Raw genomic sequence first — 15,993 nt, 5'->3', positions numbered from 1 at the left:
ATCAAGCAATTCGCAAATGATAGGCGTTCTGCTCATTTACAATTCCCAACATCTGCACCAAATCTTCTGCTATCAATTACTCAATAATCAATGTTATTAACGTGAGGTTTTAATAATTTTGCAATGAAAATATGCTAAGAATCCCAAGTTGAAGAAAATAAGAAACTCAAAAAACTTATATGGGTGAAAGATTAATTAATTAATTAATTATCTTGAATAAGCTCATTTCATATTTTAGGAACTCTTATTTAATAAATAAGTTCAGTAATGAAGGTTTGTCTTTATCTTGATTTTATTTTATTGGAAAATATAAATATATTACTCAATAAAGATCAGAAAAAGCTTGGAGGCTCATCCACAAAATTAGACTATTGAAATTCAGAGTGTTTCTAGCTAAAACATGTGCTGCCATGTTAGCTTGCCTATATACCCAACCCATAAACCAGTCTTAACCTTGCTCAATTGCAATCAAGAATTCGAGCTCCAAAGTCAGGGAGATCTTCTTCTTCAGAATGCAGCGCAGAAAAAAACCCCCTTTGGAGTGAATCTCAGCATCCACATTGTTCCAGCTTCTTTGTTTTAGCCAAGTGAGTACTTCCTTTAATTCAAAAGCCTAAGCAGCTCTTGGTGAGAGAAGACCCTACATTACACCAGAAATGGCTCCAAGGAAGCAAAACCAGCACCGTCCCGCAATAAGCCTCCAAACCCTGTTCTGTCTGCACAGGTCTCATCCAGGAGCGTTGAGCTGCTGGGGGTTTGGAAATAAAGCCTCCCGTGTTGCCATGTGATCGCGAGAACACAGCAAATCAAATAGAAGACGCCAGGATCCTTCTGTTAAAAAAAAAAAAAAAGAAATGCCAAGGATCCTTCTTCCTTGGGGCGCCTATATCACATTTATTTTTAAATATTTATGTAAATCAATATTAATTTAATAACATTACAATTTTTAAGAATATAATAACTTCAACTATAATTAATATTTCATAAATAAAAAATTTTAACTAAATTAAATATGGTAACAGGTTAAATATTTTTAGGTATTTGACAAATTTAATAATGTATAATTGATAAATAAATTTAAATTTGAGAAATAATATCCACATCAAATTTGAGTCAAATTTTAATTTTTATATAATAATAACTTGATATCTATTAATTAAATTTGTTTATATTAATAATTAATTAAATATAAAATATTTTTTATAATTTTATATATAAATATTTTATAAAATTATTAAGTTTTTAAAAATATAAAATATTAATAAAAATATATTTGTGAATTATTAATTGAAAAATGATTTGGATATTGATTTGAATGATTTAAAATAAATTTTAATTAAGATGAAAGTCAGATATTAGAAATAATAATAAGTCGGAATTTTGGATAGGATGATTTTGCCTATGCTTTACCGTTGCCATCACGCTCAGATGCAATTTTGAGAGCCTCAAGACTCGAGTTCCTGTATGGGCCAGTATCTGAGTATGAGTGAAGAAGCCCCCCAGACCCCACAAATGCAAAAAAGATGGACCCCACACAACTGTTCATTGTCCAAGACTTCAAGTATTATAAATGGCGGTTGCTCAAGGCCGAGATCCCTCTGCAACTAGTCCAAAAATTATAACTCCACAACTCCATTACGTTACTTACTTTCACTGTAGACTCTCCGGAGTCTGCTTCTTTCTTCTCTCTCTTTTTTTTTTTTTTTAATTTTTTCTCAAAAGAATAAAAAAAAAATCTGTATAGAGAAACCCAAATCTCTAATTCTCATTCTTTATATTCATCTGTATACAAAGCATTCAAGTCAGGTATAGAAAGGGAAAAGGCGATTGCTTTTGAGGAGGGAGTGGGGTCAAATTGTCAATGGTGAACATGTCAAAGGGCAGCGTGTTCATGTTTCTGCTGCTGTTTTTTGGTTCTTGTGTTTTTTCTTCTGTTACAGCTTCTGTGTCTTATGACCATAAAGCTATTACCCTCAATGGGCAGAGAAGAATTCTTATTTCTGGTTCTATTCACTATCCAAGAAGTACTCCTGAGGTACATATAAGTCCAATGTGGTTCAAGGGTTTTTCTTGGTTCTTGTGTCTTCTCATTCAATGTTTTCACTGGTGGCTGCTCTCTTTTTTATTTTTTTTTCTTTGGCGGGTCTTGTGGTGACTGCAGATGTGGCCGGATCTTATACAGAAGGCCAAAGATGGAGGTTTGGATGTCATAGAAACATACGTTTTCTGGAATGGACATGAGCCTACTCCTGGGAATGTAAATTCAAATTACATTGCCTTTCCTCTTTAAATTTTCTTGCGTTTTTCTTTTTGTCTGCAAAACTCATTTCGTTTTTCATTTTCTGGAAAAATATCAGTATTATTTTGAGGATAGGTATGATCTTGTCAAGTTTGTCAAGCTGATAAAAGAAGCAGGACTTTATGCTCATCTTCGGATCGGACCTTACATTTGCGCTGAGTGGAACTTCGGGTAATAACATATAAAATCTCAGCCAATGTTTTCTTTTTTCTTCTTTCGCCATTTTTGTTCACTTGCTCTGTTTTTTTTTTTTGCTCTGTTTTTTTGCTCTTTTTCTGTTTCAGGGGATTTCCTGTTTGGCTAAAATATGTTCCTGGAACTGAATTTAGAACCGACAACGGTCCATTCAAGGTTGGTGCTTGGCATTTTTCAGTGCCATTTTGAATACATTTTTCTGTAAACCCATTGTGGTCACCAACGAAATTGTTCCATTTTTTTTTTTATCTAAACATTGATTGTCGATAATTACAATGAAGGCGGCAATGCAAAAGTTCACAGAGAAGATTGTCAGCATGATGCAGTCAGAAAAGTTGTTTGAAACTCAGGGAGGTCCAATAATTCTTTCTCAGGTATAAAATATTACTCCATTCCATTTTTCACTGTGCTTCTAGAATTGGGTTGTAGTTTATATATATATATTTGTTGGCCCATCAATTATTGGAAGTAGCTTGAGTATTTTTTTTTTTTCCCTTCTTGTTGTTTTTTTGGTCTGTAAACAGATAGAAAATGAATTTGGACCGGTGGAATGGCAAATTGGTGCACCTGGTAAAGCTTATACAAAATGGGCAGCTGAGATGGCAGTGGGTCTTGGTACTGGGGTACCATGGGTAATGTGCAAGCAAGATGATGCTCCTGATCCTGTTGTAAGTGATTTTGTCAATTTTTCAACGGCTTCCTTTCACTTTAATTGTGTTTTATTCTTATATGCATTGTTGGTATGTTTCACATTCAGTGTGACGCTCCTTTCTTGGTTTTGGTGGGGTTTGTAATAGTTTGCTATCTATTCAGGCTGCCCTTTAATAAAGAATCCATAGAGCTTTATTTTCTTGCACCTTTGGCCTTTGCTTTCCTTTTTCAATTTAATCTTATGGGTCCTATCAATCCTCTTGTTTTTGTCCTTTACTTAATACTTAATATACTCTGGGGTTTTTGGATTTTTGATAATGGAAATGATGTGTATGTCTCCTTGTTGATTGATGATAAATTTTTTAAGCTTCAAATTTTTGAATTATTTTCTGGTGAAGATTAAATGGGTCAGGGTTTGATTCATATGGTAAAGAGCACTTCTTGTGGGCTGATATCAATTTAATTAAAACATATATCTATTTGATGATGTGCAGATTAACACCTGCAATGGATTCTACTGTGAAAATTTCAAACCAAACAAAGATTATAAACCCAAAATGTGGACAGAAAACTGGACTGGATGGTAAGTCATTGCTAAAACATCCCTTTTCTTTTTCCCCTGTATTAAATTTTTGTCCTCATAATTTCTTATTCTTGATTTTATCTAAAAATCATAGTTTTGTTGTAAATTTCTAAGACTTTTTTCTGTTTTTTTGGTTCATTGCTTTATCTTCCTGTCAGGTACACAGAATTTGGTGGTTCAGTTCCTTACAGACCAGCAGAAGATTTAGCATTTTCAGTTGCAAGGTTTATACAGAATGGTGGTTCATTTGTAAACTATTATATGGTAAGCTAACCTTTCAAAGGAAATTTGTTCACCTGGTGTACCCTGATCTAAAAGATGAGCTCGCTAACTTGTCTAAGTTCTACAGTACCAGGGAGGAACTAATTTTGGCCGGACTGCTGGCGGTCCATTCATTGCTACTAGCTATGATTATGATGCCCCTATTGATGAATATGGTATGTATTTTAGAGTAGGTTGGGCTAATAATATGTATTTAGAGCAAAGTTAGTTCAGCTGGCAGACTCTGAAAATCTTGCCTAAATACATGCAAGGACAAGAAATGAATATGCAGTCCAGGTGATGTAATGAAAATTTCTATTCTTTTATATCAGGACTACCAAGGGATCCAAAGTGGGGACACTTGAGAGATTTGCATAAAGCCATCAAGTTATGTGAACCTGCTTTAGTCTCTGTAGATCCCACAGTAACAACTCTTGGGAGTAATCAAGAGGTAAGCTCAATTCAGACATTGATCTATGTATGTATATGTGCACACTAATATGCATGTAATTTGCAATCTTCTTGAGTGGTTTTACTCACTGTAAAATTGTTTGCAGGCTCATGTGTTCAATTCAAAGTCATCCTGTGCAGCCTTCTTGGCAAACTATGACACAAAGTATTCTGTGAAAGTGACCTTTGGCAATGGGCAATATGACCTGCCACCTTGGTCTATCAGCATTCTCCCTGATTGTAAGACTGCAGTTTTTAACACTGCAAGGGTATGCAGCTGCCTCTTGCTCCAGAAAGACATCTTAATTTATTTCTGGTTTCAATTGAAAATGCAGGCCGTTTGTCCATTTCAGTTTCACCTAATTATATTTATATATATTTATACATGTCGAAAATTGGAGTTCTATTTGATAATAGACAAATAAAGGTTTAGTCTAAGCAATATAGAAAGAATTCAAAAGAATGAAATTAACATCAGATGGCATTCCTGTGCAGCTTGGTGCCCAAAGCACACAAATGAAGATGACACCTGTTGGCAGTGCATTTTCTTGGCAATCATACATTGAAGAAGCTGCTTCTGCTTATACTGATGATACAACTAGACTGGATGGATTGTTGGAGCAAATAAATATCACGAGGGATGCTACAGATTATCTGTGGTATATGACAGAGTAAGTGCATAATTAATTGTAGTCCTACGTTCTCTGAGCCATACAGATGCATAGGAAAGTTGGGGTTCTGTGACTGCTGTCGATGTAAATTTTCTCATGTGGATTTCCCATGCTGTTTTAGCGTCAAGATAGATCCCGATGAAGGATTTTTGAAAAGTGGACAGGATCCCATCCTCACAATATTTTCAGCTGGGCATTCTTTGCAAGTTTTCATCAATGGTCAACTCTCAGGTGGATTGAATAGAATACTGCTGTTTTGCTAGTTAACAAGTTTCGACATCACTTTCTATGTTCTCTTGTACTAACTTGTCAGTTTATTCTTATTGCAGGAACTGTGTATGGGTCATTAAACGATCCTAAGTTAACATTTAGCCAGAATGTGAAGTTGATAGATGGTATTAACAAGATTTCTTTGTTAAGTGCTGTCGTAGGTCTACCGGTTAGTTCTCTCACTTTTATGATGCCTTTGTTTTTGTGCCAATAGTTACTGCAGAAGGTTATGATTTTTGAAGTCATTCTGTTGTCTTATTGGTTAATCTCAGAATGTTGGCCTGCACTTTGAAAGCTGGAATGCTGGAGTTCTAGGCCCAGTCACATTGAAGGGTTTAAATGAGGGGACAAGGGACTTATCAGGGTGGAACTGGTCTTACAAGGTTTGTTTTCCATATTCTCCTGCTGCACATGGTTTCCCATATTTTCCTGCTCTTCTCTATATTGAAAAAGTTAGGGACTGATAGATTTGCTGCATTGCAAAAGGCATGAGTGTTAAATAAAGAAATAGAAACGTTTATTGCTCCCCAAAAGGGATTTGTAGCTTTATTCTGGAAGTTTAATGCCTTGGCATGCGCATGAGGTCCACTCACGTGGGCATAATTCTGACAATCACTTATTTACAAGTTTCTGAGCAGATTGGTCTTAAAGGTGAAGAATTAAACCTTCATACTGTTACTGGGAGTTCATCTGTTGATTGGATGGAAGGAACTGTATTGGCTAAAAAACAACCATTAACATGGTACAAGGTAGGAGTTATTTGATGCTCAATTACATGGTTTTCATTTTATTTGGTTTTATTCTTAATTCAGCAGAAGGAATAGGTGTATGAACTACGAAGTTTTCTATGAATCTAATTAGTGTTATAATATTTTCAGACTACTTTTGATGCACCAGAAGGCAATGAGCCCTTAGCTTTAGATATGAGTAGTATGGGAAAAGGTCAGGTATGGGTAAATGGTCGAAGTGTAGGACGCCACTGGCCTGGATATATAGCTCGTGGTAGTTGTGGCGATTGTAACTATGCTGGAACTTTTGATGATAAGAAATGCAGAAGTAATTGTGGAGAGCCTTCCCAGAGATGGTGAGAGAACTTCTTCTGAGTTGTGTCAGAGTCTTTTGTTTATCTGATTTAAGTATCTGTGGCGATGATGTTAATCTCAGGTACCACGTTCCTCGCTCGTGGGTGAACCCAAGTGGGAATCTATTAGTTGTGTTTGAAGAATGGGGTGGTGATCCAAGTGCAATTTCTTTGGTCAAAAGAAGTACAGGAAGTGTTTGTGCTGATATCTTTGAAGGACAGCCGTCATTGAAGAACTGGAAGATGATAGCATTGGGAAAATTTGACCACCTCCAACCCAAAGCCCATTTATGGTGTCCTTCAGGGCAGAAGATCTCTCAAATTAAGTTTGCTAGCTATGGAATGCCCCAGGGGACTTGTGGAAGCTTCCGAGAGGGTAACTGTCATGCCCACAAGTCATATGATGCTTTTGAAAAGGTATTCAAACAGCTAAGAATTTGTTTAAGGCTTAGTTGAGATGATTATAATGCTACTGACTACTGAAACTAAGTTTATAAGTTTGCAAAACTCTAGTTTCTGATTCTTGTTATGTTTGAATTCTGTAGTTATTCTATAGTTTTATTAACTGACCTTGATAAGCCTATTGCAGAAGTGTGTTGGAAAGCAGTCTTGTTCAATAACAGTGGCTCCAGAAGTGTTTGGAGGAGATCCCTGTCCTACTAGTTTAAAAAAGCTGTCAGTTGAAGCTGTTTGCAGCTGAATTCTCATATTACTTCATCTTTATTGCATAAACAATTTTTACACCATTTATAAGATTTGAAGAAGCATTCTAGATAGCCATGGAGACGGAATTCGCTGCCAGAGGCAGAAGCATAAAAACATACTGCAAACAAGTTGGGCGAAGCCAAATGTTGATTGTGAAGGTGCCTCATGTACATAAACAAGCTATTATTTATGCTTAAATCATACATACTTAGCCTTATTATACTATGAAAAAATTTTAGTCCTCGTGTAAGCATTTAGCTTGCTGGGGTTTCAAGTTTCAACCATGTGAAGCATTTTTGGTGCTTTTCCTTTGTAAGAATAAATGGAAGAGAATAAAGGGAATTTCTTTTTTTTTATTGCATTTGGATTCTACAAACTTCTACTTGAGAACTTTATATTGAAGTCCTTCTTCTTCTTCTTCTTCTTCTTCTTCTTCTTCTTCTTTTTATTGCATTTGGATTCTACAAACTTCTACTTGAGAACTTTATACTGAAGTCCTCCTCCTCGTCCTTCTTCTTCTGAAGGATTTTCTTTGATTTTGATTTGGGTTTTAGCTTGGTTCAATTCTGCTGAAGATTAAAATTTTTATTTTTCTTTAAATAAAATATATAATTTTGACTGGAAATTATGTCAAACCAATTAAAATTGATTCAATTTTTTGCAAATTTAAATTTTATTATAACTAATCAGATTTCAATATAAATCAATGCATAGTCTAGTTTCTATAATTCTAATTGAGACTTTAACTTGAAAACTCACAGTTTTAAAAATAATTTCAGTATTATTGAGCTAAAATCCATTGATTTTTTTTAGCAGCCGAAAGAATCATTGGGTTGGAACAATCATAAGCCACAACAACTTTAATCATAATATTGTGGAATGGCAATAAGTCGGGGTTTTATAGGTACCCAATTTGATTAAATTGGATGAATTTGGGTAGTATATAATCGAATTGAAATGAGTTTAGTTTTGAAAAATAATACTCGTGATAAGTTCAGGTATACAAAACCTGAACTCGACCTGAACCCATTTATATAAATATTTAATTAAATATAAAATATATGTTCTTTATAATAATATTTATAAATATTTATATAAAATAAAATTTAAATATTTTATGCATTTATTAGATTTTAAAAATATAAATTATTAATAAAAATAATTTTTTATGTAAATTATTAATTAAAATATATAAAATTAAACTAATTTAGATATTTTTTCAATAATAATAATTGAGTTTAGAATGTATTCAAATTTAGATAGAGTAATTTTCTCGAGTATCTTACTTATTTTCATTCTTAAATTAATACTTTTTATTATTTTGCACTAAAGTGCTAAAATTGAAGCAATCAATAGAAACTGTAGATTAATGATTGAAAGAGAAATTTATGGACAAAGCTAGAATTGAACTTCTCTCCTTGGCTGATAACATGATAATAATTTCATTATAATGAGTAATTTGAATGTTAATTTTCATCATTGAATGAAATTATAACAAATCTTTGAAATGAAGACAAAATTATTAGAATTAAAAAGATGTTAAATGAAGTATTCCACCTTTTTTTTTATATTTTTTGACCTAATTAAGCCTAAAAAACAATATAAGCCAAAGGAAAGGAGAAACAGTTTGACCTAACAGATAATGAATCTAGGATGTTATCATGTTAGAGTCTTAGTGTTAATCATCCCACCAACACTTTATTGGCTCTAAAATTAAAACTGGATTTCACTATTTAAATACAATATATAATTAAATTTAAAAACTATAAAATCCTTGATTTGATTTGAAAAATACTTTATTACTTCTCTAATATTAAATTAAACTGAATTTTCAGTCGGGTCGAGTACCTGTAAATACTCGAATCGTTGCCATTTCTAATTGGATTAAGTTAGGCCAAGCAATACTCTAATTAATATATTTAAAAATTATCTTTTATGGCTAACTCCAACACTACTACTAAACAACCATTAGTATTTAGATACTTAGACTCTGTTTGTTTTACGAAAAATAACTTGCATAAGAAAAATATTTTTCGCATTGTTTAATTATAATACTAAATCAATGATATGTATTTATTTCATAATTATCAAAATTTTAAAAATAAAAAATAACTCTCTCTTTTGAAAAATAGAAGTAATTTTTCTTAGAAATGGCTTAATTTTCGCTTTGATTAGGAAAATATTTTCTGTTGACTAATTTTCCTCGATATACCAAAAGCTAAAAAATGTGAGAAAATATTTTCCATATATTAATCTTTCTTTAAAAAGCTAGTATACACTGGCCTTTTGCTTGTGAAATCCAACTAAAGACTTCTATTGAATCAAGGAAATAGAAGAGTGAAGGCAACAACTATCATTCCTTGTCTCAATTTGTGAATTATTTCTTAAAATAGCACTTAAATTTTTTTTTTTAAAAAAAAAAAGGAAAAAAATTTTACCAAATGTTAGCTAGAGCAAAAAGAGGAAGAAAACAAAAAAATAGGTTTTTATTAATTAATGACTAATTAAGGAAATGGTTTAATTTAGTTAATGACTAATTAACTTGCTGTTTCATGGATCTTAATATAGCTTTTGGACAAAGTCAGTGGATAAGACTCTGAGATAATCATCTGTTCAATGAGGAACTAAATTCTATCCAAATTTAGAAGTATCCTTTTCATATAAATTGATTAAGCAAACCTTGTTCAAGAAAATCCTTAATCATAGAATTAGAGAAATGGGTTCTGCAACACTCCAAATTTTGTTATAAAAGGAGAATTCTTTGACAATTTTACAATAGAAAAAATTCTTTGGGTTGAAGATTTTTAACAATTACAATGTCCAACTCCAAGGGCAGCTTGTTCTTGCTCTCAATTCTGTTGTTTTCTTCATGGATTTTCTCTGTTATGGCCACTGTCACCTATGATCATAAAGCTATTGTAATCAATGGCCAAAGAAGAATTCTTATTTCTGGTTCTATTCACTATCCAAGGAGCACTCCTGAGGTATAAAAATTAAATTATTATCAATTCATTATTTTTTTTTTTCATTTTCTCTTTTTTCTTTTAATTTATGAGGATTTTTTTTGGTGATTATAGATGTGGCCAGGACTCATTCAGAAAGCTAAAGATGGAGGTTTAGATATGATCCAAACTTATGTTTTCTGGAATGGACATGAGCCTACTCAGGGACAAGTAATTCAAAATAACACTAGCTTTAATTTTATTTTTTTTTATAATTTGCTTCACACTATGATTTGTAGTTTAATGAACTCACTGAAGTTCTTCATCTTTTTTGGGGAAAAAAGTACTATTTTGAGGGGAGATATGATCTTGTCAAGTTTATCAAGCTAGTACAACAAGCAGGACTTTATGTTCATCTACGAATTGGACCCTATGTTTGTGCTGAATGGAACTTCGGGTAATTGCTTTTTATTAAGCATTTTTTAGCATTTCAATAATTCTTAAAGCAGAGATAAGACTGTCTACATCAATCCTGTCAGCTCTGTTTAGTATTAAAATATTTTTTTAAATAGCATTTAAAATGATATTAAAAAAAAAAAAAACAGATTTAACTCTTTAATTTGCTGTCAAACAGTTTTAAAAAAATTGCAAAAAAATCTAAAATAACATGTTTTTTTTTTTTTTTAATGCAGAGGATTTCCTATGTGGCTAAAATATATTCCTGGTATTGAATTTAGAACAGACAATGGTCCATTCAAGGTTGGTGTATGGAATTTTTAATTGCCATTTTAATTACCCTTTTCTTTATCTTCAATAATTGCATCAACTAATTGATGAATCTAATTATTTCAATGAAAACTACATCAAAAAAGACTGAAATGCAAAAATTCACCACAAAGATTGTCGACCTTATGAAGACAGAAAAGTTATTCGAACCTCAAGGGGGTCCAATAATTCTCTCACAGGTAAGCAGAAAAAAAAAAAAAAAAACCTCCACTTACATTCAAGAAAAAAGGGTTACAGTGGATTTATAATTTATTATCTTATTTTTTTTAAAAAAAAAAAGATAGAAAATGAATATGGACCAGTGGAATGGGAGATTGGTGCACCAGGCAAAGCATATACAAAATGGGCAGCTGAAATGGCAGTAGGTCTTAATACAGGAGTCCCTTGGATTATGTGCAAACAAGAGGATGCCCCTGATCCAACTGTAAGCAACTTTAATATGCTGAGGATTTTTTTTAAATTTGTAAAAAATTAATTATATTATATTATATACTTTTTTTTTTAAATAAATAGGTCAATATTTCATTTAAATCTACTTATTTATGACATGCAGATTGATACGTGCAATGGATTCTACTGTGAAGGATACAAACCTAATAACTACAATAAACCAAAAATGTGGACTGAAAATTGGACTGGTTGGTAAGTCCTCAAACACCTTATCCCATTTCTCACGTCTACGTCTAGTATGAGAGTAGGATCGGATGTTATATTGAGAAAATAAACCAGGCTTAACTCCACTCCAAAAGATAGCTTAAGGCAAGAAGAATTGTCCAATTCTTATATGTAACTCAAATACCTTATCCAAAATCAATGTAGAAAAATATTATTATCATCATCATTATTATTATTATTATTATTATTATTATTATTATTATTATTATTATTATTACACCTTTTGCTTTGTGTTGCTATCAGGTATACAGAGTTTGGTGGTTCAGTTCCTTACAGGCCAGCAGAAGATACAGCATTTTCAGTCGCAAGGTTTATAGCAAATAGTGGTTCATTTGTAAATTATTATATGGTAAGTTTAGTAAAATTTATTTATTAATTGTCCATTACTTATTCCTAATTTTAATAATTATTTTTTTTCCTCTTTCTTACAGTACCATGGAGGAACAAATTTTGGCAGAACTGCTGGCCTTTTCATGGCTAGTAGCTATGATTATGATGCTCCTCTTGATGAATATGGTATGTTTAATTTTTCTAATTAATATTGTTTATCTTCTCAATGCTGATTATTTAACAATGATTACAATTTTAATGCTTGCAGGACTACCACATGATCCAAAATGGGGACACTTGAGAGATCTGCATAGAGCCATCAAGCAAAGTGAAGCTGCTTTAGTCTCTGGAGATCCTACAGTAATATCACTCGGGAAAAATCAAGATGTAAATAAAATTTGCATAGCAATATAATCTTTAATAATTAATATTTGATTTTTTTCCTAATTTCTATAATCATTTTTAGGCTCATGTGTTTCAATCAAAGACTGCTTGTGCATCCTTTCTAGCAAACTATGACACACAATATTCTGTGAAAGTGATCTTCTGGAATAAGGAATATTGGCTACCACCTTGGTCTATCAGTATCCTTCCTGACTGCAAAACTGTAGTTCATAACACTGCAAGGGTGAGGAGTATATGTAATGAAGAAATTCAATTTTTATGTGTTCAACAGAGGGAAAAGATTTTAACATCTTAGTGTAATTTTTGTGCAGATTGGTGCCCAAGGCACCCAAATGTGGATGATGCCTGCCATTAATGGATTTTCTTGGCAATCACACAATGATGAGGTTACTGTTAGTGATTCTGCTGGTACATTTACCCATGATGGATTATGGGAGCAAAAATTCATCACTTCTGATAAAACAGACTATTTGTGGTACATGATCGAGTAAGTATATAACTAGATGTTCTCTCACCTTCTTTCAGAAAATTAAATTTAAGGTATTTTCTGAATAAATTAAATTTAAGGTATTTTCTGAATACCCTTTTGTTCTTTCAGTGTAAATATAGATGCTAATGAAGGATTCTTGAAGAATGGACAAAACCCTCTTCTTTCAGTTGATTCGGCTGGCCATGTTTTGCATGTTTTCATCAATGGTCAATTAGCAGGTGGATGAAAATGGAATAGATCAGTTTCCATTCTGAATGAACATGTTCATTTTTTGCTAAATTATCAGTTTATTCTTATTGCAGGATCTGTATGGGGGACCTTAGAGACTCCTAAGGTAACATTTAGCCAGAATGTGAAGTTGAATGCTGGTATTAATAAGATTTCTTTGCTAAGTGCTACTGTGGGTCTTGCGGTCAGTTCTCTCAATCTTTCTATTTCTTTTGACATTAGAAAATTATGGTGTTGAAGTTCAAACTCATCATTTTGCTTATTGATTGATCTCAGAATGTTGGTACGCGTTATGATACATGGAATGCTGGGGTTCTAGGTCCAGTCACCTTGAAGGGTCTAAATCAGGGATTGTTGGACCTGTCAAAGTGGAAATGGTCTTACAAGGTTTGTTTTGAATTCATTGAAGATTTTCATGATAAAGTCATAAACTTTATAACTATTTATTTCTATCACTGAGCAGATTGGCATGAGAGGTGAAGATTTAGGCCTTTTTGGGTCAACTGTAACTTCACCAGTAAATTGGGTCCAAGGACCACAAATGGCTAAAAAACAACCACTAACATGGTACAAGGTAAAGTTTAGTACATACCCAAACACTAAAATTTTTCAAAGAATCAATGTTCATATTTCTCTAACAATTCAACTAATGATAGAAAATTTTTTCAGACTACCTTTGATGCACCACCAGGCAATGACCCATTAGCTTTAGAGATGACTAGCATGGGAAAAGGTCAAGTATGGATAAATGGTCAGAGTATAGGTCGTCACTGGCCTGCATATAAAGCTCGTGGTAGCTGCAGTGATTGTAATTATGCAGGAACTTATACTGATCAGAAATGCAGAAGTAAATGTGGAGAGGCCTCTCAAAATTGGTGAGATAACTTCTACTGTAGCTTGTTATCTTGTCTTCTGTATACAAATACAATCCTGACAAGCATATATAATATCCCATTCCAAGGTATCATGTTCCTCGATCATGGCTCAACCCCAAAGGGAATCTATTAGTTGTGTTTGAAGAAGTGGGTGGTGATCCTACTGGAATTTCTTTGGCAAAGAGAGTTGTGGAAAGCGTTTGTGCTGATATATATGATGACCAGCCGGAAATGCTAAACTGGAAAGAGATGGTCCCTGTTAAACCCAAAGCTCATCTGTGGTGTCCCACAGGACAGACCATGACTAACATTACCTTTGCTAGTTATGGAGGGCCTCTAGGGAGATGTGGATCTTACCAGCAGGGGAAGTGTCATTCCCAGAAGTCATGGGATCCTTTCCAAGCCGTAAGTAACTAAGTATTAACTCAATCAAATGACCAATCGTTGATGATTTATGAGTTCATTTTGTACAAAGTATAATTTCACTAATCTATAATATTTTTTTTTTTTAAACTTTGTGTGACTAAAACGAGAAATTTCTTGCAGAACTGTATTGGGAAGCCGTCATGTGACATAGTTGTAGCTCCTGAAACTTTTGGTGGGGATCCATGTCCAGGAAGTACAAAGAAGCTTTCAGTTCAAGTTGTGTGCAGCTGAAATCCTGAAAATTCATATGAATCAAGGCATCCAAGAATTCCAAGGTCATTGATTTCTCTAAAAAATGTGAAAAGGACAGAAACACAAATGTGGATTCTGAAGTGGTTGTAATAAAAAAGATTTATGAAACAACAGAAATTGTTCTCTCTCTCTGTCTCTCTCTGTGATAGTGAAGGTGAAACCAATTCATTCAGAAGCTCTTGTATTGAACCATGCATGACCTTAGTTCCAAAAATAAGAAAAAAGAAGTTTATACAATTGTTAATTTGATGACTTCATTTTGAAATTAAAACATCAAACAGAAATCTAAACTGATGTCGTGTCGCATTCTCAAAATAAGCTTGATTCCTGTCTGGGAATGTAACCTAAATTATAAAGCAGTTTCCTATACGGAGTTCTCACTTTGAAATCTGAATGCTGAACGTATACAAACTGAACCAATGCAAGTGCTAGAAATTCCACCTCAAACACGTGTATTAATGTGGCCTTCTTCAATTTGGACTCACAATCATTAATCTTCAAGAAAAATAAAAAATAAAAAATAAAAATTTTTAAAGCCCCAAAATAATTCAACTCCAAAAAAAATAAATCTAAAGATAAAAAAAAAAAAAAGGCATCCCAACTAAAATTGAACAGAGATGAAGAATCGAAATTAAACTGGAATTAAACGCAAGCTAACTGTCCCATAAACAAACGGTAGAGAGGAGGCCGCAAATGAGGGGGGCGACGCCCTTCCTTGAAGGGCCAAGTTGGCCTTGTTTGGCAACAATTGTAAGGTAGCATTTAGTGATTTGAGGTTGAAGGAGTATTAACAGCTAATATCTAATCTGAAAAAGAAAGGTGATTTTGAAAAGATTTTTATGCATGCAGTTAAATCAGTTAACCCCTTTTGGATTCATCTATACATTTGGTATTTAGATTTCTGATATTTGGTTTTTCTGATCATTTGCTATCAGGTTAACAAAATATGGCGCTGCAGACTGCAGTTCCTTGCTGGCCACCAGAAGATAAAGCGTTTTCAGTTGCAGGTTTATAGCGAATACAAGTTCGTTTATAAATTATTATACAGTAAATATAGTTTTCAAGGTAGGTTTTTTTTTTTTTTTTTTTTTTTTTTTTGGATAGGTAGAATTTGTTCATCTGGTCCACTAAATTATTGTATCAGGGAATGGAGCAACTAATTTCGGTCCAACTTCTGGCCTTTTCATGGCTACTAGATGTTTCGCATTATAGTTTATCCTCTTAACGCTCACATATAACAATGATTCCAATTCTTACAGCTGCAGGACTGTCATATGATCCAAAATGGGGTCATCCACCATACTAGCCATCAAGCTATTTAACAATGATTCCAATTTCTTCTTTTTTATTTTTGCTTCTCTCTTTCATTTCAGCGCATAAAAACTGGAGAAATATTGATTTCCATGTCACTGAGCAGA

The 15,993-nt window shown here is 33.1% G+C and overlaps 2 protein-coding genes across 3 annotated transcripts; both read left to right on the top strand.

The window, feature by feature from the left end:
* Window positions 1-1,594: 1,594 nt before the first annotated feature.
* On the top strand, window positions 1,595-7,522 carry LOC110639613 (beta-galactosidase-like). 2 transcript variants are annotated; one of them, XM_058145991.1, is made up of 19 exons: window positions 1,599-2,035; window positions 2,162-2,257; window positions 2,358-2,470; window positions 2,584-2,650; window positions 2,776-2,868; window positions 3,019-3,162; window positions 3,640-3,728; window positions 3,887-3,992; window positions 4,078-4,165; window positions 4,322-4,440; window positions 4,547-4,708; window positions 4,935-5,110; window positions 5,232-5,341; window positions 5,440-5,549; window positions 5,653-5,763; window positions 6,019-6,129; window positions 6,259-6,464; window positions 6,545-6,878; window positions 7,051-7,522. In XM_058145991.1, the coding sequence occupies exons 1-19, from the start codon at window positions 1,862-1,864 to the stop codon at window positions 7,159-7,161; spliced, it is 2,520 nt and encodes an 839-aa protein (XP_058001974.1). In that variant the 5' UTR covers window positions 1,599-1,861; the 3' UTR covers window positions 7,162-7,522. The 2 variants fall into 2 exon arrangements, 1 of the variants encoding a protein (XP_058001974.1); XR_009148347.1 differs by lacking the exons at window positions 6,545-6,878; window positions 7,051-7,522 and having other exon boundaries at window positions 1,595-2,035; window positions 6,008-6,129; window positions 6,259-6,406.
* Window positions 7,523-9,784: 2,262 nt separating this feature from the next.
* LOC110639618 (beta-galactosidase) lies at window positions 9,785-14,700 on the top strand. Its single transcript, XM_021790644.2, has 19 exons — window positions 9,785-10,150; window positions 10,244-10,339; window positions 10,453-10,565; window positions 10,801-10,867; window positions 10,981-11,073; window positions 11,175-11,318; window positions 11,448-11,536; window positions 11,813-11,918; window positions 12,001-12,085; window positions 12,168-12,286; window positions 12,366-12,527; window positions 12,616-12,791; window positions 12,903-13,012; window positions 13,097-13,206; window positions 13,299-13,409; window positions 13,486-13,596; window positions 13,692-13,897; window positions 13,984-14,302; window positions 14,444-14,700. Exons 1-19 carry the CDS (start codon window positions 9,983-9,985, stop codon window positions 14,552-14,554), a joined length of 2,496 nt encoding a protein of 831 aa, XP_021646336.2. The 5' UTR covers window positions 9,785-9,982; the 3' UTR covers window positions 14,555-14,700.
* The last annotated feature ends 1,293 nt before the right edge of the window (window positions 14,701-15,993 follow it).

The sequence above is a fragment of the Hevea brasiliensis genome, chromosome 4 (assembly GCF_030052815.1).
Source record: "Hevea brasiliensis isolate MT/VB/25A 57/8 chromosome 4, ASM3005281v1, whole genome shotgun sequence".
NCBI lineage: Eukaryota > Viridiplantae > Streptophyta > Magnoliopsida > Malpighiales > Euphorbiaceae > Hevea > Hevea brasiliensis.
Note: the sequence above shows the minus strand (reverse complement) of the source record. Positions and strands in the feature narration are given on the sequence as shown.

Coding starts and splice junctions, on each gene's coding strand:
- LOC110639613 (XM_058145991.1), top strand. CDS start 1,862: ATGGTGAACATGTCAAAGGGCAGCGTGTTCATGTTTCTGCTGCTGTTT. Junction 2,036..2,161: donor ATCCAAGAAGTACTCCTGAG/GTACATATAAGT, acceptor TGGTGACTGCAG/ATGTGGCCGGATCTTATACA. Junction 3,163..3,639: donor ATGATGCTCCTGATCCTGTT/GTAAGTGATTTT, acceptor GATGATGTGCAG/ATTAACACCTGCAATGGATT.
- LOC110639618 (XM_021790644.2), top strand. CDS start 9,983: ATGTCCAACTCCAAGGGCAGCTTGTTCTTGCTCTCAATTCTGTTGTTT. Junction 11,074..11,174: donor GTCCAATAATTCTCTCACAG/GTAAGCAGAAAA, acceptor AAAAAAAAAAAG/ATAGAAAATGAATATGGACC. Junction 11,319..11,447: donor AGGATGCCCCTGATCCAACT/GTAAGCAACTTT, acceptor TATGACATGCAG/ATTGATACGTGCAATGGATT.